Source organism: Oncorhynchus mykiss, chromosome 7 (genome assembly GCF_013265735.2).
Source record: "Oncorhynchus mykiss isolate Arlee chromosome 7, USDA_OmykA_1.1, whole genome shotgun sequence".
Lineage (NCBI taxonomy): Eukaryota > Metazoa > Chordata > Actinopteri > Salmoniformes > Salmonidae > Oncorhynchus > Oncorhynchus mykiss.
In genome coordinates this window covers 68,809,005-68,832,060 of record NC_048571.1, presented here as the reverse complement: position 1 = coordinate 68,832,060, position 23,056 = coordinate 68,809,005, and the positions used below count along the sequence as shown (strand labels likewise).

Genomic DNA, 23,056 nt, shown 5'->3' with positions numbered 1-23,056 from the left:
CAATACATGTTTTGGATCTAAGATGCCTAAAATAGTAGCTATTGAAATGTTAACAACACATGCAGCAAAAAGCTGCAAGTTGATCATGTAAAGCTGTAAGTGTTTAGAATTGTCCCTAGCAAGAGCTCTAGTCAGACTAGCCCAGTGTGTTGTACTGTGTTGAGGTAGAGAGACATGCCATACTATTTTTCTGTGCTTCACTGATGCCCTCTTCCTCTGAATCCTGTCCTTTCCCCTGTGCTGGTTGGCTGGTTGGACACACAGACGCAGACAGAGCTCAGAAACACGGCATGGATGAGTTTATCTCGGCTAACCCCTGCAGCTTTGACCACGCCTCCCTGTTCGAGATCGTCCAGAGGCTCACGTTGGACCACAGGCTCAATGACACCTTCTGCTGCCTGGTGAGTGTCATTCTCCATTCCCACAGTACCGTGGAATAAGGATAAATGCACACATTAATAAAATGGATTCCCAAAAGCATCTTAAGGCTAAGTTCATCGTAAGAACCTTCATGGGACCAAATCTCCAAACTGTTTCTCAAAACCATTGTTACTTAAGTTGCACTTGAAAGAGCTCGTTATTTACCGACTACCTCAGACCACTTGTAGAACTGCTACGTGCGTCATTTCGTTAGATGCATTCAATTGACTTCTATTTTGATAATTGTAGACTGCTGTCTATAATTTTTGCCTCAATATATTTAATGATGTGTAACAACAGGTGCCCAACGATGTGCCAAATCTTGATTTAGTGCATTATTATAGAGTTTTTTATTTTTTTATTTCACCTTTATTTAACCAGGTAGGCTAGTTGAGAAGTTCTCATTTGCAACTGCGACCTGGCCAAGATAAAGCATAGCAGTGTGAACAGACAACACAGAGTTACACATGGAGTAAACCATTAACAAGTCAATAACACAGTAGAAAAAAAGAGTGTCTATATACATTGTGTGCAAAAGGCATGAGGAGGTAGGCAAATAATTACAATTTTGCAGATTAACACTGGAGTGATAAATGATCAGATGGTCATGTGCAGGTAGAGATATTGGTGTGCAAAAGAGCAGAAAAGTAAATAAATATAAACAGTATGGGGATGAGGTAGGTAAAATTGGGTGGGCTATTTACCGATAGACTATGTACAGCTGCAGCGATCGGTTAGCTGCTTAGATAGCAGATGTTTGAAGTTGGTGAGGGAGATAAAAGTCTCCAACTTCAGCGATTTTTGCAATTCGTTCCAGTCACAGGCAGCAGAGAACTGGAACGAAAGGCGGCCAAATGAGGTGTTGGCTTTAAGGATGATCAGTGAGATACACCTGCTGGAGCGTGTGCTATGGGTGGGTGTTGCCATCGTGACCAGTGAACTGAGATAAGGCGGAGCTTTACCTAGCATGGACTTGTAGATGACCTGGAGCCAGTGGGTCTGGCGAAGAATATGTAGCGAGTAAGAATTAGAATAAGCTGCCTCAATATGTGCAGCCATGGGTGATAATATCTCTCTAGGAGCTGATCTGTAGTCATTATTGTGGAATAATTATAATGTTAAGGTAAGATTTGATTGGAGAAAGCTGATCTGAAAGCAGCACTGCCTTTGTTTTGATCCTGTAAGCGTCGATACTATGCCTCAATGACGTATTTAGTAAGCGGTCTCTATGCGTGGTGTTTTGGGAAACACATGTTACATCTTCGACCATTGTAGGAAAGATGCATCGTTAAAACACCCGTATGCCTAAGTTCCATCGCTATCGGGAAACTCTCTCAGAGAGGGATGCTAGCGCCAAGGTCATGGTTCAGTTTGGGACAAGTGTTTGTTTGTGATTGAGATCATGGTGCTATCCTGCTAAAAACTCTCTTACGCGGTGTTTAAGGGATGGTTCAGCCCGGGCCAGGTGTTTGTCCTGGATGAGTACTGCTCCAGGAATGGCGTGCGTGGGTGTCATAGACACCTGGGTTACCTAGGCGACCTGCTGGAGAGGGCAGACAGAGGAGCCATGATCGACCCCACCTTGCTGCACTACAGCTTTGCTTTCTGCGCATCCCATGTCCACGGAAACAGGTAAAGTCTACACCCCATTCAACCTGGATCTCCTGCTCGTTAATCCAAAGTCTTCACATTGGACCAAGAGGAAATGCTCAAGGTCAAAGTGCAAAACTGGGCTTACATGTCTCAGGCAGGGCAACCTACTCACATTATTCTAAATCACCACCATAGTCCATGGCAAGAGAGATGGCTAAACTTCAAACATCAAATATGCACTCAAATGTCTTCAAATGACAAAAGAAGAGAAGGAAGGAATGAAAGAAGAGCTGGCCATAGTGAGAGAAGACAAGGGTCAGAGTCCTCTAAAGCATCCAAGCATCTTTTCTTATTGTTTTGGGATTTCCCATTGTTATCATTAATGTTTTGCATATGATTTATTACTATTTTGGTCATTTTGTCCTGTATATTATCATGTTATGATTTTGTCCTGTATGTTATCATGTTATGATTTTGTCCTGTATGTTATCATGTTATGATTTTGTCCTGTATGTTATCATGTTATGATTTTGTCCTGTATGTTATCATGTTATGATTTTGTCCTGTATGTTATCATGTTATCATTTTGTACTGCATGTTATCATGTTATCATTTTGTACTGCATGTTATCATGTTATCATTTTGTACTGCATGTTATCATGTTATCATTTTGTACTGTATGTTATCATGTTATGATTTTGTACTGTATGTTATCATGTTATCATTTTGTACTGCATGTTATCATGTTATCATTTTGTACTGCATGTTATCATGTTATCATTTTGTACTGCATGTTATCATTTTGTCCTGTATGTTATCATGTTATGATTTTGTACTGTATGTTATCATGTTATCATTTTGTCCTGTATGTTATCATGTTATCATTTTGTACGGCATGTTATCATGTTATCATTTTGTACTGCATGTTATCATTTTGTCCTGTATGTTATCATGTTATCATTTTGTACTGCATGTTATCATGTTATCATTTTGTACTGCATGTTATCATGTTATCATTTTGTACTGCATGTTATCATGTTATCATTTTGTACTGCATGTTATCATTTTGTCCTGTATGTTATCATGTTATGATTTTGTACTGTATGTTATCATGTTATCATTTTGTCCTGTATGTTATCATGTTATCATTTTGTCCTGTATGTTATCATGTTATCATTTTGTACTGCATGTTATCATGTTATCATTTTGTACTGCATGTTATCATGTTATGATTTTGTCCTGTATGTTATCATGTTATGATTTTGTCCTGTATATTATCATGTTATGATTTTGTCCTGTATGTTATCATGTTATGATTTTGTCCTGTATGTTATCATGTTATAATTTTGTCCTGTATATTATCATGTTATGATTTTGTCCTGTATATTATCATGTTATGATTTTGTCCTGTATGTTATCATGTTATAATTTTGTCATCTCTTTTTCTTACTAACCAGATACATATACTTTGTCTTCCACTATTCCTCTTCTCTTTCTCTTATTTTCCGTCCTCGTCTTTTGCTACCCTGTTCAGTCTCATTATGTAGATGTTGCTCATCCTCCCATGCATCCCTATATAGTTAGAGAGGGCAGAGGTTACTGGGGGCCACTGATGGGTTGTGAGGGACCCTGGGGCCCTGGGGCCCTGGCGTCCACCTGAACCTAGGACCAGGGGCTGTGGGCTCTAAACGTGGAAGAAAAAATATGAGGTTTAGAAAGAAAAGATAATCCAAATCATCCAAGAGCCCATCAGGTAAGATACTGTACTGTATAATAACAAACATTGAAGGTTAGTAAACATGCTGAAGAATGATTCTGTTTCACTCACACAAGCAGCAGTACAATCATGGAGACCTAAATTATGACACTGTTTTGGTGTAAATTGCTGTATAGTTCCTTTTTGTAGGGGCTCTAACTGGTGGGTCTGCAACTGCATGATTGGCTGGGCTGATGTTGTGTTTGCGTTGTGTTTATGTTTTGTTTGTATTGTATGATGTCATCCTCAGGCCTGATGGACTGGGAACAGTGAAGGTGGATGAGAAGGAGCGCTTTGAAGAAATCAAAGAGAGGTTGCGGGTGATCCTGGAACACCAGATCACTAACTTCAGGTGACTGCTTCCTACTGGTCATCCATCCATCCAACTATCCGGCCTCATCTATTGTTCTGTTCATCATTGTTCATTTTTCCCTAGTGAGTTTAATTTCTTTGTGATTCTACTCTCTTATCTTCCTGTAGATATTGTTTCCCGTTCGGCCGTCCAGAGGGAGCGCTGAAGGCCACTCTGTCTTTGCTGGAAAGGGTTTGTACATTTAGATGACTAAAATCTTTTCTTCACATTTTACAGAAACTTTGCAGGTCATGAACGATTCACATCTCATCGCTCATATAATCTCATATATACGCTTGAAAAAGGAAATAGAAAATGAAAACTATTGTAAGGTCAACTGTAATTCAGTGGCGAGACTCTAAGGAAGACTTGTCCTGCCCTTTTTCTCACTTTCAGGTGCTGATGAAGGACATTGTGACTCCCGTCCCACAAGAGGAAGTGAAGGGAGTCATCCGTAAATGTTTGGAGCAGGCTGCTCAGCTCAACTACGCTAAAATCACAGAATACGCTCAAATGGAAGGTAACTATCCATCATTTACATATATAGACACACCTTCAGAATGCAATAGCATTTACCTCTGTTGGTAAATTATAGGTTGTTGTTGTTTTGAAACATGTAACTGATTGTTTTTCTTTTGATGATTGTAACTTAAATAATGACCTCTTTCAGTACTTTAGTGACTTTTGAGTCATTCTGGAGGTGTCTATGTGGAACAGGCGTGTCAACCCTTCTGCTCTCTTTCAGAAGTGTCTTTTACACTTTGATTCATATTTTAGCATCCTACAGTGGGAATCATTTCAATTATTAACCTGGACAAGAAAACAAGTACTGAAGAAACATTACTGATATATCTTTTTATTTTATTTTTTACCAGAGATGTGGATTACATTTTTTCTCACATGATGAATTCAAGAGGAGCAGCCTATACAGTATTTTTTCATTTGACAGATTGGTTGTCACTTGTTTGTCACTCAGCCATTTCTCTCCCTTTTGTTTCAGGCAGGCTGTTTTAGCTGTGGTGTTCTGTACTCTACTGTACACTACTGAACTGTACTCTACTGTACTGTACTGAACTGTACTCTACTGAACTGTACTGTACTGTACTGTACTCTACTGTACTCTACTGTACACTACTGAACTGTACTCTACTGTACTCTTCTGTACTGTACTCTACTGAACAGTACTCTACTGTACACTACTGAACTGTACTCTGCTGTACTCTACTGTACACTACTGAACTGTACTCTACTGTACTCTACTGTACTGTACTGTACTCTACTGTACTCTACTGAACTGTACTCTACTGTACACTACTGAACTGTACTCTACTGTACTCTACTGTACACTACTGAACTGAACTCTACTGTACTCTACTGAACTGTACTGTACTGTACTCTACTGTACACTACTGAACTGAACTCTACTGTACTCTACTGAACTGTACTCTACTGTACTCTACTGTACTGTACTGAACTGAACTCTACTGTACTCTACTGAACTGTACTGTACTGTACTGTACTCTACTCTACTGTACTCTACTGTACTGTTCTGTACTGTAGGTGAAGTTGGCTTTCTGTATAGGTGTTGTGAGTAAAAATGCATTCAAATCCAAAGTTTTGGATTCATGCCCTGTTGATATACTGGCCTGGCCCCCATCTCGCTGTACCTTGACTCTAGCTGTATCCTGGCCTATGGCATATGGTGATTTAACAGTATAGTGCGCAGTATATATTATAGATCTAGTACATTATGCAATAAAGATAATCAGTAGCTAGAATCATTTCTCCCCTGAAGAGAACCTCCCTCCCTAGACTCCAGGGCCTACAATCTAAGATTTATACAAATAAATCTTACTTGGCCCTGCCTCTCTTCTTCTCCTTTCCTAGGGACCCTTGTCCTTCTCTCCCTTTCCTTTCTGCCCTCTTTCTCCTTCTCCCTTTCCTTCCCTTTTGTCTTATTCCTCCGGCGGACCACTGCCCTCCTCTCCCTAGTCTTCTGCTGTCCTCTTCCTCCCTCTCCTCTTATTGGCTTCACCACATTTATCACCTCACATTTCTGTGATACTTGGTTTTGAAGCCAATGAAAAAGAATGTTGGGATTGGACAAAGGCAACCCAGCATCTGTCACCTGCATGTGCTACAGGACATTATGGAAAGGTTTGTCTTTATAGGCATGGACTAGCCACTACATATCACACTTTACCTTTAAAAACAGCCCTTTTGCAAATGCCATATACAGTACTCTATTCTTGCTTGCATAACACCATTTTGGTTTCCCTATAAAGTCATATGCATAGCTTGCATTGACATGCATGTCAACAGGTTGATCCAAAATGTATAGTCATTACATAGAACGACATTCCTAGGGTGCCAAAGGTACTAGGGTGTTTATCCCTTACTATCTTGAAAATATACCAAGTAGACTTTGTCCCCCTGTCCTTGTGATGCTATTGGTCCAATATCAAGAAAATAGTCCTAAAACAATCATTATTGGACCCAGTCATCCATAGTCCAAACCCAAGTCAATACTCACCATTGTTGTGTTCATTAGGCCACCAAATGGAGGAAAACAAACTGAAACAGCGAAGATCTACCTGGACATGTCCAATAAGAAACGTTTTGTTTTGTTTTCTGTTACAAAAAGTTTTGCTATGGTGTGCCCTAATGAACATGACCCAGGACAGTTCTCTACCTTTCCATCTCCTCTGACCTTTAACCTCTCACCCTATCCTCTGACCCCAGCCTCTTGCATGTCCCAATCCTCCTCTTTTGTAGGGAGAAAGAGGGAAATGTTTGAGCACCCTGTCTTCTGCTTGGCGTCACAAGTGATGGATTTAACCATCCGTGAGTACCTGCCTCATCCTTCCCTGCCTCTCCTCCCTCCCTCTTTCAACCTTCTTTGACCACATCAACCCCTCCCTCCTTCCCTTCCTCACTCCCCTCAGAGATGTCCACTCCTCCTTCCTCCTTTGTGCTTTTTTTTGGTCTATCGCTCATGTCTGTGAGAGCGAGTGGGGGGAGAGAGAGAGTCAGTCTGGTCTGTGGAGGTCTGTCTGAGAAGCCAGTACTACTAGGGGCCTACAGTTACCCATATGTCTGTGACCCACATGAATGATCTGTCGGTCTGGTCTGTAAGCTTCTTTCTTTTGGTTGGACATACGCCCATGCCCACTCATGTGACTTGAATGCATTTTTTACATTGCTTCTGTGTTACCTTCTTCAGCCGTCTGATCATGTGTCAGTGTTTGGTACGCTCGCAACGCTGAGCTGTGCGCTGGGACAGACAGGTATGATGCTATGTCACTGCCAGAGACAGAGATGGAGGCCGTAGAACAGAGCTACAGTTGCAGGCAGATCTACAATACCAGGAGGACAGAAAGGATTGTGTGTACGCAGACTGAGTTCCTATAATATGTGTTTTAACTCAGCTCAACTCACCACGGGTCAATGTGTCCTGTCTTTGGTTCAAGCAGCTGTTGTTTGTCTTATGTCTAAGTTCATGACGGTCTAAAGCTGTCTGTCTGTTACTGTTAACTGCATCCTGTTGTTGTTGCTTCTTTAATGTTGACTTCTCCTCAGGCTAATGTCTCAGCGTTTCAGAGTGTCTGTGCCAATCTGTATGTTTTGTCAACTCCTGTCGCTACCTTACACATTCAACTCCTGTAGCTACCTAACACATTCAACTACTGTAGCTACCTAACACATTCAACTACTGTAGCTACCTAACACATTCAACTACTGTAACTACCTAACACATTCAACTACTGTAGCTACCTTACGCATTCAACTACTGTAGCTACCTAACACATTCAACTACTGTAGCTACCTAACACACTCAACTACTGTAGCTACCTAACACATTCAACTACTGTAGCTACCTAACACATTCAACTCCTGTAGCTACCTAACATATTTAACTACTGTAGCGTAAAGTAGCGTAAAGCACGACATCTTATTTCTCTATTCTGGAAGATAAACTAATAACGATGGTGTTATAAACCTAAATATCTCTTTTCTCTTTCTTGTCTTTCTTTTCGCTCTCTCTTTCTAGTTGAGAAAGATAAAAAGCCGGATCCAAATGATCCAGGTGAAGCCCTGTTTGACTTTTAGCTTAGCCCCAATACACACCTACCCTAAACACACACATACACACACTCAGGTGCACTCATGCATGCATGCACGCACGTGCACACACACACACACACACACACACACACTTAAACACATGCAATACAAACATCATGTAAACACACATAAACCCCTTTCAAATCCGTCCTCATGTCTTGGCATGGCAACATTTAGCACACTAATATTTGTGGAGTGATTGTATTACTTTATAACAACATACTGGGATAATATATCCTGTAGATGCATTCATGAAATTATTTTCCATTGTTTTTCCTGATACTATGATACATGTATTGAATAAAGCAAAATACCTCAGAAACATAAGCAAAACAATCTCTCACAAATATGCAGACAAAATGTAGCATCTCCAATGTGTTGAGAGAAATAAAGCAATACGAGCTTGCTTAAATATATCTGCTATCAGTATTCAAGTACACAATGAGGAAAATGATTACAAATTATTACATTTGTATACAACGAGATTGCATTCTCTGATAACATGATATATTTCATCAAACAGATGAACACATTGGATATGGATGAAGTGTAATACATTTGACAATGATAATCACCACATGATCATTCTGCTCGTTGTACTTCAGTGTAAAGTCTAAGGACCAACATAAAGGCTCTGAAAGGAATCCTCTGCATGGTCTCTCGTTAGCCTTATTCACTGTGTCTTGGGGTTCCGGGTCCTTCTAGCTGCATGGCTACTTAGTGGTCAAGGCAGTACATAGCATAGAGCAGGGTTCCCCAACTGGCAGCCCGACAGTAGTTGGTTTTATTTTGCCCCTAAGTTTTCTTAGAAAAAAATGAATACATTTTCATTGTTGAAATAAAAGACTGTAAAAACACCAGGAAAGTGGTTTTAAATGAAGAAATCTGTTTCCAAGTCTTCCCAGGCATAATAGAGAGACACGTGATCGTATACAAATGTAAGCAAGGTTTGAAATGATTACATTTTAGTCAAATATTATATCTGTTTGGGCTTCTTGCGGTCAAGTTGCAGTCTACAAATGATTTGAAATTATGTTCCGTCCCCCCGACCATCCGCTCCAGAAGAAAATTGGCCCGCGACTGAATCTAATTGATGATCCCTGGCATAGAGTATATGACGTGTGACTAAAACATTATGAGAATAAATAGGCTACACTGAAAGTATCATTTCAACATTTAGACAGATATGATAAATGTGATATGATGAAATGATAATTTACCAATATTAACTCTGTACAGTTCTATCTCCTTATTTCAAATTCATTTGAACCGTCCAATTAAATGTCCTGATGTTTTGCCACATTATTGTTAATGTTCTGAATGCCTCATTTCACCATAATCAATTGTCTATTCAATTGTATGTCAGCAGATAATATGTATATGAAAAAAGTGTCCAGGTACACCCTAGATCTTACCAGTGATATCTGTTACAAACTCAACATTGAAAATCCCAAGCAACAAAAGCATGAAGAGCACAAGAGCATTTTGCATGATAGTATAACAATGCATGTGTTTTCTCCATGGGATTGATTTAGTCCATCACTTCTACCTGACTGTGTTGTCCCATATCACCTCACACTGACTGTGTACACACCATGTACTAGTACCAGTTCATTGGGGGCATGCTTTAGAAACCATGATACTCTCATCTTCAGTGCTGTTGGTCAGTGTGGTCTGTGTGCGCCAGAGAGAACCCAGAGCACTTATGTCTTTCATTTAAAATATCTCTGGAGTTAACGATATCGATGGGAAAAAACACTCTAACAGATTCTGTTAGCTACCCCACTCTGACTAATTAACCCCCCCACCCCCCATCCTTCTGCTCCAGAGAACGTAGGCCGGTTAGTCACGCCCGCCAAAAAACTGGAGGACACTATTCGCCTGGCCGAGCTAGTCATAGAGGTCCTCCAGCAGAACCAGGAACATCATGCGGAGGTGAGTGGGTAACCCCTCCTCTCCTCCTTCTCTCATCCCTTTCTTTGTCTATGTCACTTCTTTACCTCCTCTGACACCTCCTTCGTTGCATGGAGGAGGGAGCTAGTCCATTCCTTCCTGACACCTTTATATATATAATGCTGTCTTTGTGTATAGAAGCATTTTTTATCAAATATGTAATACAAAGCCAGAAATCCTTCATGGGAGATGAACGTTAACATTGTACCAGGCCACTATTTCTACCTGAGGAGGCATTTTAAAGTAGGAAGTATGCAGTTCCCTTCACTTATTCATCATTCATAACCCTGGTGGTACAATGTTACATAAAACATTGGTTGCCTTAAAAGATGGTAATGCCTTCGTGATTTCAGCTCAGTGTGTACAGTAGAGTAGAGAACAGAACAGTATAGGTAGCTCTAATGTAGGCTAGGTGCTCCTGGTCGTACTGAACTGTAGGTGATGCATGCTCATTCGGTGTTAGCTGAGAAATTGGATCATGAAATAGAAACAGCACTAAATAGCTTTTCCCTTTCCTTTGTATTTCCTAAAAGTATAATAAACTAATGTAAACAAACAGCATGATGAGCATGTATAGCATATCTATAGGTGATCCTATGGGATCGATAAGATGAATCCAGATAAGCAGATTTATTCTATCTCTCTGACATATGCTTGACAGGCTGCAGTCACAAGTTCTGGAGATCAATCGGTACAGTATAATTATTTACCTTTCTCTTCAGTCCCATCACAAACCTCCTCTCCCTATCTATCGCATGTTGACCTGCACAGAGACTAGGGCTGCCCTTAGTGTTGTAAGGCTGAGGGGAATACACTAGAGAGGGATGGGTGGCTGTTGTGTGTTGGTGCAGAAACATCAGCTAACATGCTGAATCTGTAAAGCTCCACTATACTATAGGCTGCACAACATCACTTTGATCATAGAGCATGTCCATGGGGCCATAAAGACTAGTCTTCTTTTCTCTAGCAGCATGTTGAAGTGAGATATACCACAGTATTCTCTCTGTGGTTCTTTTAAGGTTTGATTCAATCCAAAACTCTACCATGAATCTCTCCTCTCCTCCCTCCATCCAGCTTTAAGTTGGGTTTCAAATTATGGTTCACACTCTTTGAAAATGTAGAACACTCCTCTTCTTGCCGGCTTCTCCTCTTCCATCTCTCCGCTCTATCCCTCCTCCCGTCTTAGAATTGTTCCACCACTCAGAAACCCTTTATAGGAATGCCTGATACTGTAGATACACTACTGTTTACTATCCTGTACATCTCCCTGTGTTTTCACTGTCTGTATGATCGGTGATATTCGCTCCCTGCAGGGCAAAGAGGTACGTGGTGAAGTTGAATGAGAACCCCCTCCCCCCTGTAACCCTGTAATGGTTTGTGCATGTCCACTAAATGCCCTGCCCCCTTTCTCTGAAGTGTTGGTACAGTCCTCCAGGACTTCTCCTTTGAGCCTGTTGTGAACGATGGTGCCTGTTGCAGCACTAGAGCCTGTACCCTCTCTGGCTGAGCCTGAGCACTGAGCCTGGGTGTGCAGTAGAGGCCTGGGCCTTGCCTAAGTTCCCCTCCCCCAACATACAGTAGGATGGAGCCCCCAATTTACCTGTCCATCCCTCCTTCCTGGAACTATTACCTGAGTCCACACTCACTCCCCCTGCCCTGTGTATGATGATGGAGCTTGCACAGGTCTGCTGCGTGTACTATAGCACTCATGATTTATAGTGTTGTAAATAGTCTTGGATGGGGTGGGCAGGTAACTGGGCAGACAGTAGGTAAGTGAGGACTTGACTGCAATGCCGTACCACTGCGCTGGGCTAGCTATAGTCCCCCTATGGCAGATGTTTTTCAGGGGATATTGATTCAATATAGAATAGAAGCATGCAACATAACTGGAAGGATTAAGCTTTTCACAGTTTAATCAGTTTCCCCTCTTGGAATTTGTCAAATGTCAAGTTTTTCCAAAGATGAGCAAATAAGCAGAGCCAAGACTGCGAGCACAGGAGCAACATCAACAGAAAGGTCAATGAAAACAGACATGGATAAATACCTCCTTCTGACCTACTAAGTAGCATTGTTCCCCCTAACTAGTCATCCTGAAAATCACTGGGGAGACCCATATCAAGTACCTTGGTCTGTTCACAAATTGTCCCTCTGAAGACCCTGTAGTTAGTAGAGAAGCTATGTGCTGCAGTCTTCGGTCAGTGTGCCTACTTCCTATTATATGGCAGAGTGCAGTGCATGGACATGACCTGTGTCACATTCACATCTACAGAGGAGTGTTCTGTTGGTATGGCAATGATGTGAATGGTGGAAACCCGAGCTCCTTCCTGGTCCTGGAGAGCAAAGCATGTAGGGAGTTTTCCACATCAGTCTGCATGAGAAAAGGTACCTAAGGCACCCCCCTCCCCCCGCCAGGCTGTGACCCTCCCTCAATCTAGAGATTAATTATCAATAATCACTGAATACAACATAATTACTCAGCTTTATGATATCATCATGCTATTTTTGGCTTTGTGTATAAATGTATTGTAAAGTTCTTCTCACATAGGTGGGAGGCTAGCTAAGGTTTTAAGCAGCCCAGATCCCTTTAGTCTTCACCAGCAAGAGCTGTGGATTGGTTTTATTCATTATTGGAGAACACATGGGTTTGCAAGGCTACAGACATCCATTACTATAGTTAACCACATAAAGTCACTACATTTAACGGCCAACAATCCAAGTACACTGTGCCTACAAACCTACACATAATATCAGTCCACAGTGCTTTGCTGGTGTGGGGTTTGTTAGAGCTCTGATTAGCTCCAGTACGTGTGTGATCCTTCCCAGTCTGCTCTGCCCCCTCGCTGTCCAGCCTGCTCTACCCCATATCCTCACACCCTGACTGGGGCTTGTGTTCAACATTCACCCCCTCCCTGGTTCTGTCTCTGTCCTGTCTGTGGTGTGTGTGTGTCTAGGCCTTTGCCTGGTGGTCTGACCTGATGACGGAGCACGCTGAGACCTTCCTGGCCATGTACGCTGTGGACATGGACGCTGCCCTGGAGATCCAGTCTCCTGAGAGCTGGGACAGCTTCCCTCTCTTCCAGCTGCTTAACGACTTCCTCCGCACGGACTGTACGTTTCCTGTTTCTCTTTCTATATACACCAATGGCCTTCTCCAATAAACATTAAGGAACAAGTTAGATTCTTGTCATATCTTGGAATGTGAAAGAGGTTAACCACCCACTCAAAAGTCCAGTTTTCACCCATCTTAAACAGCTAAAGGTGGCTGTGGCATTTCTCCAGGAATAGCACCTTAGAAACAGTGATTCAGAACAGATTATTTTCAAAAATGTACTGTTCTGTGCTATACTAACACTCCTTAGTCCTGCCCCTTTGTGACATTTATGTTATAATATCAATACTGTATTCTCTCTCTCCATCTTCTGCCTAAATCACTGCTCTTCTATGATGTTTATTAACAATATAACTATTAAACAATGTGTTTTGCTATAATCTCTTTATTCTCTCTCTCTTCTTCTGCTTCTAGTTCACCTGTGCAACGGGAAATTCCACAAACACCTGCAGGACCTTTATTCTCCCCTGGTGGTTAGATATGTAGACCTGATGGAGTCCTCCATTGCTCAGTCTATCACCAGGGGGTGTGAGGGAGAGTCCTGGGTGCCTGTAAAGTAAGGGACCATCCACCCTCTCACTAACTGTCTGCTATTTTAGGATGGCTAGAGAGACACTCTTACAAGACTACTATACCTCATGTTGTTCACTCCTTAATGAAATGTGACTGCCTCACCACACTCCTCAGTCAGAGTTTCTTTTCTGATGAGGAAAACATATCCCGATAGGCATTAATACAACTTTTATTAGGATACAAAGGCCTTGGAGATGAGTGATTCCAACTTCAGAAACAAATTAAACCTGAATATGATGGTACGACAATAAGGTATTATTAAAACTATTAGTTTTATTGTCAGAAGCTCTAAGCTTTAGAGTATATTGTTCTGTTTAATGGAAGTCAATCTCCAATATTTCCATCCTTTTTGTTTCATGGTCTAACGTTCATAGTGTGTGCTTTGAAATGTCGCTAGGGACAGAAGCTCTCCGGTGTAGTTTTTGTTTCTAATTTGCTCTTTTTCACTTTGTAAGTAATTCTTATTGATTTGTCATTCCATTTACATTTAGCTTTGCTTTCTTCATAAAGGAAGCTCTTTACAAAGCTCTAAACCTCAAAAGAAAATGCATATTTCTAGACTATAGGTCTTGTGTTTATATAACTTTTCTGTTTTGTCTTACCGCTGCTTTTATACTCTATGTGTCTCTGTGTCTCTGAAATCCACCGCTTATTCTGAATGTAGTAGGTCCTCTTTTTCTATGTGCTTCAGAAAACATCTGCTTCTCTAACTGTTGCTCTTGTTTATGTGTGGTATTTACATACCATGTATCATGTCAGAAGACGATCGGTTTCTTTGTGACTTTTCCTCTTGTGTTCTGGATTTGATTACTTTTACTGTACAGTGTCACATGGCTTTGATCTGCAGCAGTGTCTACATTACCACTGTTCTGGATTTATTTTGTTCTTTTTGTCTGTCTCTTCTGCAGGAGCTTAACAAGTAATCTGCCCAATGTGAATCTCCAAATACCAAATGTCAACCTCCAAATTCCCAAAGTACCAAATCTGCCGCCAGTAGCAGGACTATCAGTTAACCTTCCAACAATGCCTAGTTTTTCCACCCCGTCATGGATGGCTGCTATCTATGTCCCTGAGTGTGTATTCAACTAGTTCACCTTAGATTTATGTGCATCAGCAACATATTGCCTTGGTATGAAGATGTCCCCTAGGTCCCCATGTCACAGGTCATTGACAATTCAAATATTGATTTACATTTTGAAATATCTCTGCCAACGACCTGCTTAGACATTATGTAAGGGGAAATAGCTTATTTCTCACCTCCATAGGCTAGAGCATGGCACGCACATTCCAGATATGACTACTTTACGTTCCTCAAATCAAATCTGGGGTAAACATTAAAGCAGACCGGTCTTTACCGATCCTATCATGTTCATGCCAAGAGCACTGCAAAGGGGTTAAATACAGTAGTTTAGGCTTGTTTAGAGTTTAGACTTGTTTGTTCTTGAAATGAATGGCTATCTGATGCCTTCTCATTTCCCCTCAACATGCATGCAGTTGAGCTGCGAGGTACAGAGATACAGATTCAAACCATCTCTCATTGGAAGTGTTGGGGTTTGTTGCACTGAACTCTATTGCAGCAGTGGACATAATTCATCTGGAATTTTCTGTCCAATGTGTATCTTTCCTCCTCTCTCTAACAGTTTTCATAATTGCACTAGCTGTAGAGAATAAAGTAGTTTGTCCATAGTGCTCGTGAACAGTTGACTATACCACTGATTGCTAATAGAAAACACAGTTGCATCAGCACTATGTATGAATATTACTGGTCCTGGCTCACATGACTGTCTATGGCCAGTGGGATAGGGTGGGTGGGGCTGGTGGTTTGCGGGTGTTTTCATTCTAGAGTTTCTATTTCTATGGTTGGGATGTGGAGCGGTGGATAGAGAGTCCACCTGGTTGTAACTGGGTGGGTGGACTGTTAGCTGAATGCTCTGAAGCAACCACCGCTTCAGTGCAGCTGGCATCCAATATAGTAGAGATCTGCCCCCTCTCCTGTCCTCTTTTCCTCTCCTCCTCCTCCTGCTTTTCCTGCATCCCCTATCTCAGTCAGCTCTACCCAGGATGTCAGCAACTTCAGACAGGATTGCATGGTGTGTTTAATAGCTACTACACTGTAGTATACCCGCCCAGTACCACCAGCCTGAGGACATGGGGGGTGAGAGAGGGGGCTGCTCTTCAAGAGTTTTATTTTCTGTGATTGATCGTATATACCCAAAACAAACGAAGTTCAATAGAGATCAATTAAACCTACTTTTGAACACAAAATTATAGCCATGTTTCAAGGCACGCCTTCCCTTACCTCCCTACTCCCTCGCTCCCTCGCCTGTGAGATATCTGCAGTGACAATCCTGCATGATTCCACTTCACACCTAAAGGGTTAATAATAACCATGTGCTACAGCATGGTTATTTCAATGTTGGAGTCAACCCTGACCTTTTATTTCCCCCACACACTGACTGTCTGTCTAAAGAGAAGATCTGATATTTATAAGTTGAGTTAATATGAAGGACATTACTCTGGAACAGTCGGTCGGTGTGTGGGTTGAATAAAGGACCTTTGACCCCAGCAGTTGAGGTGTGGAGGACCAGCATCCTCCTTTACACCCCCCTGACCACTCTGTCTTCTGTGACCTTTGCCCTCTGACCTGTTTGTGTTTGGGTGTGCCGTTGGTGTGCAGCAATGGCTCTGGGACATCGGAGGACTTGTTTTGGAAGCTGGAGGCGCTCCAGACCTTCATCAGGGACCTGCACTGGCCCGAGGAGGAGTTTGCCAAACACCTGGAGAACCGCATGAAGCTCATGTCCAGCGACATGATCGAGAACTGCGTCAAACGGTGTGTGTGTGTGTGTTGTGTGTATGTTTCTGTGCTGGATTCGATGTAATGGTGTTGTCAGTGTATGTGGGGGTCAGTGCATGTGTGTGTCAAATCAAATCAAATCACATTTTATTGGTCACATACACATGGTTAGCAGATCTTAATGCGAGTGTAGCGAAATGCTTGTGCTTCTAGTTCCGACCATGTAGTAATATCTAACAAGTAATCAAACAATTTCACAACAACTACCTTATACACACAAGAGTAAAGGAATTAATGAGAATATGTACATATACAGTGCCTTGCGAAAGTATTCGGCCCCCTTGAACTTTGCGACCTTTTGCCACATTTCAGGCTTCAAACATAAAGATATAAAACTGTATTTTTTTGTGAAGAATCAACAACAAGTGGGACACAATCATGAAGTGGAACGACATTTATTGGATATTTCAAACTTTTTTAACAAATCAAAAACTGAAAAATTGGGCGTGCAAAATTACCTTTTGCTGCGACTACAGCTGTAAGTCGCTTGGGGTATGTCTCTATCAGTTTTGCACATCGAGAGACTGACATTTTTTCCCATTCCTCCTTGCAAAACAGCTCGAGCTCAGTGAGGTTGGATGGAGAGCATTTGTGAACAGCAGTTTTCAGTTCTTTCCACAGATTCTCGATTGGATTCAGGTCTGGACTTTGACTTGGCCATTCTAACACCTGGATATGTTTATTTTTGAACCATTCCATTGTAGATTTTGCTTTATGTTTTGGATCATTGTCTTGTTGGAAGACAAATCTCCGTCCCAGTCTCAGGTCTTTTGCAGACTCCATCAGGTTTTCTTCCAGAATGGTCCTGTATTTGGCTCCATCCATCTTCCCATCAATTTTAACCATCTTCCCTGTCCCTGCTGAAGAAAAGCAGGCCCAAACCATGATGCTGCCACCACCATGTTTGACAGTGGGGATGGTGTGTTCAGCTGTGTTGGTTTTACGCCAAACATAACGTTTTGCATTGTTGCCAAAGAGTTCAATTTTGGTTTCATCTGACCAGAGCACCTTCTTCCACATGTTTGGTGTGTCTCCCAGGTGGCTTGTGGCAAACTTTAAACGACACTTTTTATGGATATCTTTAAGAAATGGCTTTCTTCTTGCCACTCTTCCATAAAGGCCAGATTTGTGCAATATACGACTGATTGTTGTCCTATGGACAGAGTCTCCCACCTCAGCTGTAGATCTCTGTAGTTCATCCATAGTGATCATGGGCCTCTTGGCTGCATCTCTCAGTCTTCTCCTTGTATGAGCAAAACGTTTAGAGGGACAGCCAGGTCTTGGTAGATTTGCAGTGGTCTGATACTCCTTCCATTTCAATATTATCGCTTGCACAGTGCTCCTTGGGATGTTTAAAGCTTGGGAAATCTTTTTGTATCCAAATCCGGCTTTAAACTTCTTCACAACGGTATCTCGGACCTGCCTGGTGTGTTCCTTGTTCTTCATGATGCTCTCTGCGCTTTTAACGGACCTCTGAGACTATCACAGTGCAGTTGCATTTATACGGAGACTTGATTACACACAGGTGGATTGTATTTATCATCATTAGTCATTTAGGTCAACATTGGATCATTCAGAGATCCTCACTGAACTTCTGGAGAGAGTTTGCTGCACTGAAAGTAAAGGGGCTGAATAATTTTGCACGCCCAATTTTTCAGTTTTTGATTTGTTAAAAAAGTTTGAAATATCCAATAAATGTCATTCAACTTCATGATTGTGTCCCACTTGTTGTTGATTCTTCACAAAAAAATACAGTTTTATATCTTTATGTTTGAAGCCTGAAATGTGGCAAAAGGTCGCAAAGTTCAAGGGGGCCGAATACTTTCGCAAGGCACTGTAAATACATGGGTGAGCGATGGCCATAGGCAAGATGCAGTAGATGGTATAGAATAAAGTATATACATATGAGATGAGCAATGTAGGGTAAACATTATATAAAGTGGCATTGTTTAAAGTAACTAGTGATGCATTTATTACATCCAATTTTTTATTGTTATAGTGGCTAGAGATGAGAGTCAGTATGTTGGCAGCAGCCACTCAATGTTAGTGATGGCTGTTTAACAGTCTGATGGCCTTGAGATAGAAGCTGTTTTTCACTCTCTCGGTCCCAGCTTTGATGCACCTGTACTGACCTCGCCTTCTGGATGATAGCGGGGTGAACAGGCAGTGTCCTTGTGGTTGTTGACCTTGATGATCTTTTTGGCCTTCCTGTGACATCGGGTGGTGTAGGTGTCCAGGAGGGCAGGTAGTTTGCTCCTGGTGATGCGTTGTGCAGACCTCACTACGCTCTGGAGAGCCTTACGATTATGGGCAGAGCAGTTGCCGTACCAGGCGGTGATACAGCCCGACAGGATGCTCTCGATTGTGCATCTGTAAAAGTTTGTGAGTGTTTTTGGTGACAAGCCAAATTTCTTCAGCCTCCTGAGGTTGAAGAGGCGCTGTTGCGCCTTCTTCACCAATCTGTCTGTGTGGGTGGATCATTTCAGTTTGTCCGCGATGTGTACGCCGAGGAACTTAAAACTTTCCACCTTCTCCACTACTGTCCCGTCGGTGTTGATGGGGGGGTGCTCCCTCTACTGTTTCCTGAAGTCCACGATCATCTCCTGTTTTGTTTTGTTGAGTGTGAGGTTATTTTCCTGAAACCACACTCCGAGTGCCCTCACCTCTTCCCTGTAGGCCACCTCGTCATTGTTGGTAATCAAGCCTACCACTGTAGTGTCGTCTGCAAACTTGATGATTGAGTTGGAGGCGTGCATGGCACGCAGTCATGGGTGAACAGGGAGTACAGGAAAGGTCTGAGAACGCACCCTTGTGGGGCCCCAGTGTTGAGGATCAGCGGGGTGAAGATGTTGTTTCATACCCTCTCCACCTGGGGGCGGCCCGTCAGAAAGTCCAGGTCCCAGTTGCACAGGACGGGGTCGGGACCCAGGGTCTCGAGCTTGATGACGAGTTTGGAGGGTACTATGGTGTTAAATGCTGAGCTGTAGTCGATGAAAAGCTTTCTTACATAGGTATTCCTCTTGTCCAGATGGGATAGGGCAGTGTGCAGTGTGATTGCGATTGCGTCGTCTATGGACCTATTGGGGCGGTAAGCAAATTGGAGAGGGTTTATTGTCTCAGGTAGGGTGGAGGTGATATGATCCTTGACGAGTCTCTCAAAGCACTTCATGATGACGGAAGTGAGTGCTACATGTTTGATGTTTGATAGTCGTTTAGCTCAGTTACCTTAGCTTTCTTGGGAACAGGAACAATCTTGGCCCTCTTGAAGCATGTGGGAACAGCAGACTGGGATAGGAATTGATTGAATATGTCTGTAAGCACACCAGCCAGCTGGTCTGCGCATGCTCTGAGGACGCAGCTAAGGATGCCGTCTGGGCCGGCAGCCTTGCGAGGGTTAACACGTTTAACTGTTTTACTCACGTTGGCTGCGGTGAAGGTGAGCCCGCAGGTTTGGGTAGTGGTTTGTGTCAGTGGCACTGTATTGTCCTCAAAGCAGGCAAAGAAGTTGTTTAGTTTGTCTGGGAGCAAGACATCGGGGTCCGTAGACGGGGCTGGTTTTCCTTTTGTAGTCCGTGATTGACTGTAGACCCTGCCACATACCTCTTGTGTCTGAGCCATGGAATTGCGACTCTACTTTGTCTCTATACTGACTCTTAGCTTGTTTGATTGCCTTGCAGAGGGAATAGCTACACTGTTTGTATTCGGTCACGTTTCCGTTCGCCTTGCCCTGATTAAAAGCAGTGGTTCGCGCTTTCAGTTTTGTGCGAATGCTGCCATCATTCCACGGTTGGGGAAGGTTTTAATTGTCGCAGTGGGTACAACATCACCGATGCACTTGCTAATAAATTCGCTCACCGAATCAGCGTATACATCAATGTTGTTGTCCGACGCTATCCGGAACATATCCCAGTCCATGTGATCGAAGCAATCGTGAAGCGTGGAATCAGATTGGTTGGACCAGCATTGAACACACCTGAGCATGGGCATTTCCTGTTTTAGTTTCTGTCTATATGCTGGGCGCAACAAAATGGAGTGGTGGTCAGATTTGCCAAAAGGAGGGCGAGGGAGGGCTTTGTTTGTGTCGCGGAAGTCAGAGTAACAATGATCCAGAATTTTGCCAGCCCGGGTCTTTAGGGATTAGGGAGCCTTGTTTTCAGATTAGCCTTGTTAAAATCCCCAGTTACAATAAATGCAGCCGCAGGATATGTGGTTTCCAGTTTACAAAGAGTCATAAGAAGTTATTTCAGGGCCGTCGAGGTGTCTGCTTTGTGAGGGGGGTGGGTATACACGACTGTGATTACAATCGAAGAGAATTCTCTTGGTAGATAATGCAGTCGGAAATTGATTGTAAGGAATTCTAGGTGAGGTGAACAAAAGGACTTGAGTTCCTGTATGTTGTTATGATCACACCCCAACTCGTTAATCATAAGGCATGCACCCCCGCCCTTCTTCTTACCAGAGAGATGTTTGTTTCTGTCGGCGCGATGCGTGAAGAAACCAGGTGGCTGTACCGACTCTGATAACGTATCCCAAGTGAGCCATGTTTCTGTGAAACAGAGAATGTTACAATCTCTGATGTCTCTCTGGAAGGCAACCCTTGCTCGGATTTCATCTACCTTGTTGTCAAGAGACTGGACATTGGCGAGTAGTTTACTCGGGAGCGGTGGGCGATGTGCCCGTCTACGGAGCCTGACCAGAAGACCGCTCCGTTTGCCCCTTGCCCCTTTGCCCCTTGCCTCGTTGTTTTGGGTCGCCTGCTGGGATCCGCTCCATTGTCCTGGGTGGTGGGCCAAACAGAGGATTCGCTTCGGGAAAGTCTTATTCCTGGTCGTAATGTTGGTAAATTGACGTTGCTCTTATATCCAATAGTTCATCCCGGCTGTATGTAATAAGAATGAAGATTTCCTGGGGTAACAGTGTAAGAAATAATACATAAAAAACAAAATACTGCATAGTTTCCTAAGAATCCGAAGCGAGGCGGTGTTGTGTCGTGTCGGTGTTGGTGTGTGTGTGTGTCTCTCGATCATGTGGCTGGACATGAGCCTCTGCCTCAAACAAAATATGATACATTACATAGAGATGTTCACTGATGTGTATTGCAGCACTAAGATGGCATTTGAGTCCAAGCTGGCAAAGAGCAGCAGGGGAACAGACTTCCGCATCTCGGCAGCAATATGCACCATGTTCAATGTGATGGTGGACGCGAAGGACCAGTCCGCCAAGCTGTGTGCCATGGAGATGGGCCAGGAGGTAAGAATGTGGTGCAAAGGTTGTGGGTTCAATTCCCACAAGGGATCACATACACCTACTAGAAAATGTACCACCAAAATAGATGAACTGTGTGTTATTTTGGTATTTCAGAAACAGTACCACGCCCAAATAGATGAACTGATTGAGGAGAGTGTGAAAGACATGATCCAACTCATGGTGGCTAAGGTATACCTCACTCTTCTTCTTTCTTATAGAAGTTGTCCTTCCTAACAATACGTGACTCATATTGTGGTTGGCCTCAGCTTGCTTTGTTGTACTAGAAAAGAAGAATTGTGATTTGTGGTCTGGGATAAATCTATTTGTTAGTTGTTTGTAACCATTTCATTGTTGTATTTGGCGCATGTGACAAATACAATTTGATTCGATTTTTTATTTGTTGTTTGTGTGTCTCACTTCTTCTCAGTTTGTGGTTATTCTGGAGGCCCTGTTGGCGAAGATCTCCCGATACGATGAAGGCACTCTCTTCTCATCTTTCATGTCATTCACGGTAAGACTATGCTTCTCTACTGTCTCTCATCCAATATCGTGGTAGATGGAAGTGTTTTTCTGGCAATTATTTTAGTTATATTGGTGACTGTGCAAATGATGCAATTCTCATCTTTTCTTGTCACATTCTGTCTGAAATTTCAGGTGAAAGCTGCGTCTAAGTATGTGGATGTCCCTGTAAGTGTGCTGCAGTCCACGTTGATATCTGTAAAACGTCAAACCAGTAGAGATATGTGATCTGAAAGGAAGTACATATAATTCAGTACATTCTTATGTGTTTGGGGTGATTTTACTGTGCTGTGCAGAGAAGATACATTTTTCTCCCATAGCCCCTTCCCCTCCCAACTCTGCCTCTATTTATTCTCTTTAATACTTTTTACTGTGTGAGTAGGTACAGTTGAAGTCAGAAGTTTGCAGGTTAGGTTGGAGTCATGAAAACTCATTTTTCAACCACTCTACAAATTTCTTGTTAACAAACTATAGTTTTGGCAAGTCGGTTAGGACATCTACTTTGTGCATGACACAAGTCATTTTTTCCAACAATTGTTTACAGACGGAAGT

At 42.5% G+C, this 23,056-nt stretch overlaps 1 protein-coding gene across 15 annotated transcripts in view; it reads left to right on the top strand.

Moving 5' to 3' along the window:
* LOC110528345 (calcium-dependent secretion activator 1) overlaps positions 1-23,056 on the top strand; it is a 177,138-nt gene that overhangs the window by 146,103 nt on the left and 7,979 nt on the right. For 2 of the 15 annotated variants that reach the window (XM_036983924.1, XM_036983926.1), the window contains 18 exons: positions 265-401; positions 1,865-2,052; positions 4,020-4,121; positions 4,250-4,313; positions 4,518-4,641; positions 6,897-6,965; positions 8,173-8,208; positions 10,075-10,181; positions 10,861-10,890; positions 11,513-11,521; positions 13,151-13,307; positions 13,723-13,864; positions 14,790-14,954; positions 16,559-16,714; positions 21,841-21,988; positions 22,100-22,174; positions 22,413-22,496; positions 22,640-22,672. In XM_036983924.1, coding sequence (XP_036839819.1) covers positions 265-401; positions 1,865-2,052; positions 4,020-4,121; positions 4,250-4,313; positions 4,518-4,641; positions 6,897-6,965; positions 8,173-8,208; positions 10,075-10,181; positions 10,861-10,890; positions 11,513-11,521; positions 13,151-13,307; positions 13,723-13,864; positions 14,790-14,954; positions 16,559-16,714; positions 21,841-21,988; positions 22,100-22,174; positions 22,413-22,496; positions 22,640-22,672 — 1,826 coding nt within the window. The remainder of the gene's footprint in view (positions 1-264; positions 402-1,864; positions 2,053-4,019; positions 4,122-4,249; positions 4,314-4,517; positions 4,642-6,896; positions 6,966-8,172; positions 8,209-10,074; positions 10,182-10,860; positions 10,891-11,512; positions 11,522-13,150; positions 13,308-13,722; positions 13,865-14,789; positions 14,955-16,558; positions 16,715-21,840; positions 21,989-22,099; positions 22,175-22,412; positions 22,497-22,639; positions 22,673-23,056) is intronic. The other 13 variants (XM_036983939.1, XM_036983938.1, XM_036983929.1 and 10 more) reach the window with 12 other exon arrangements.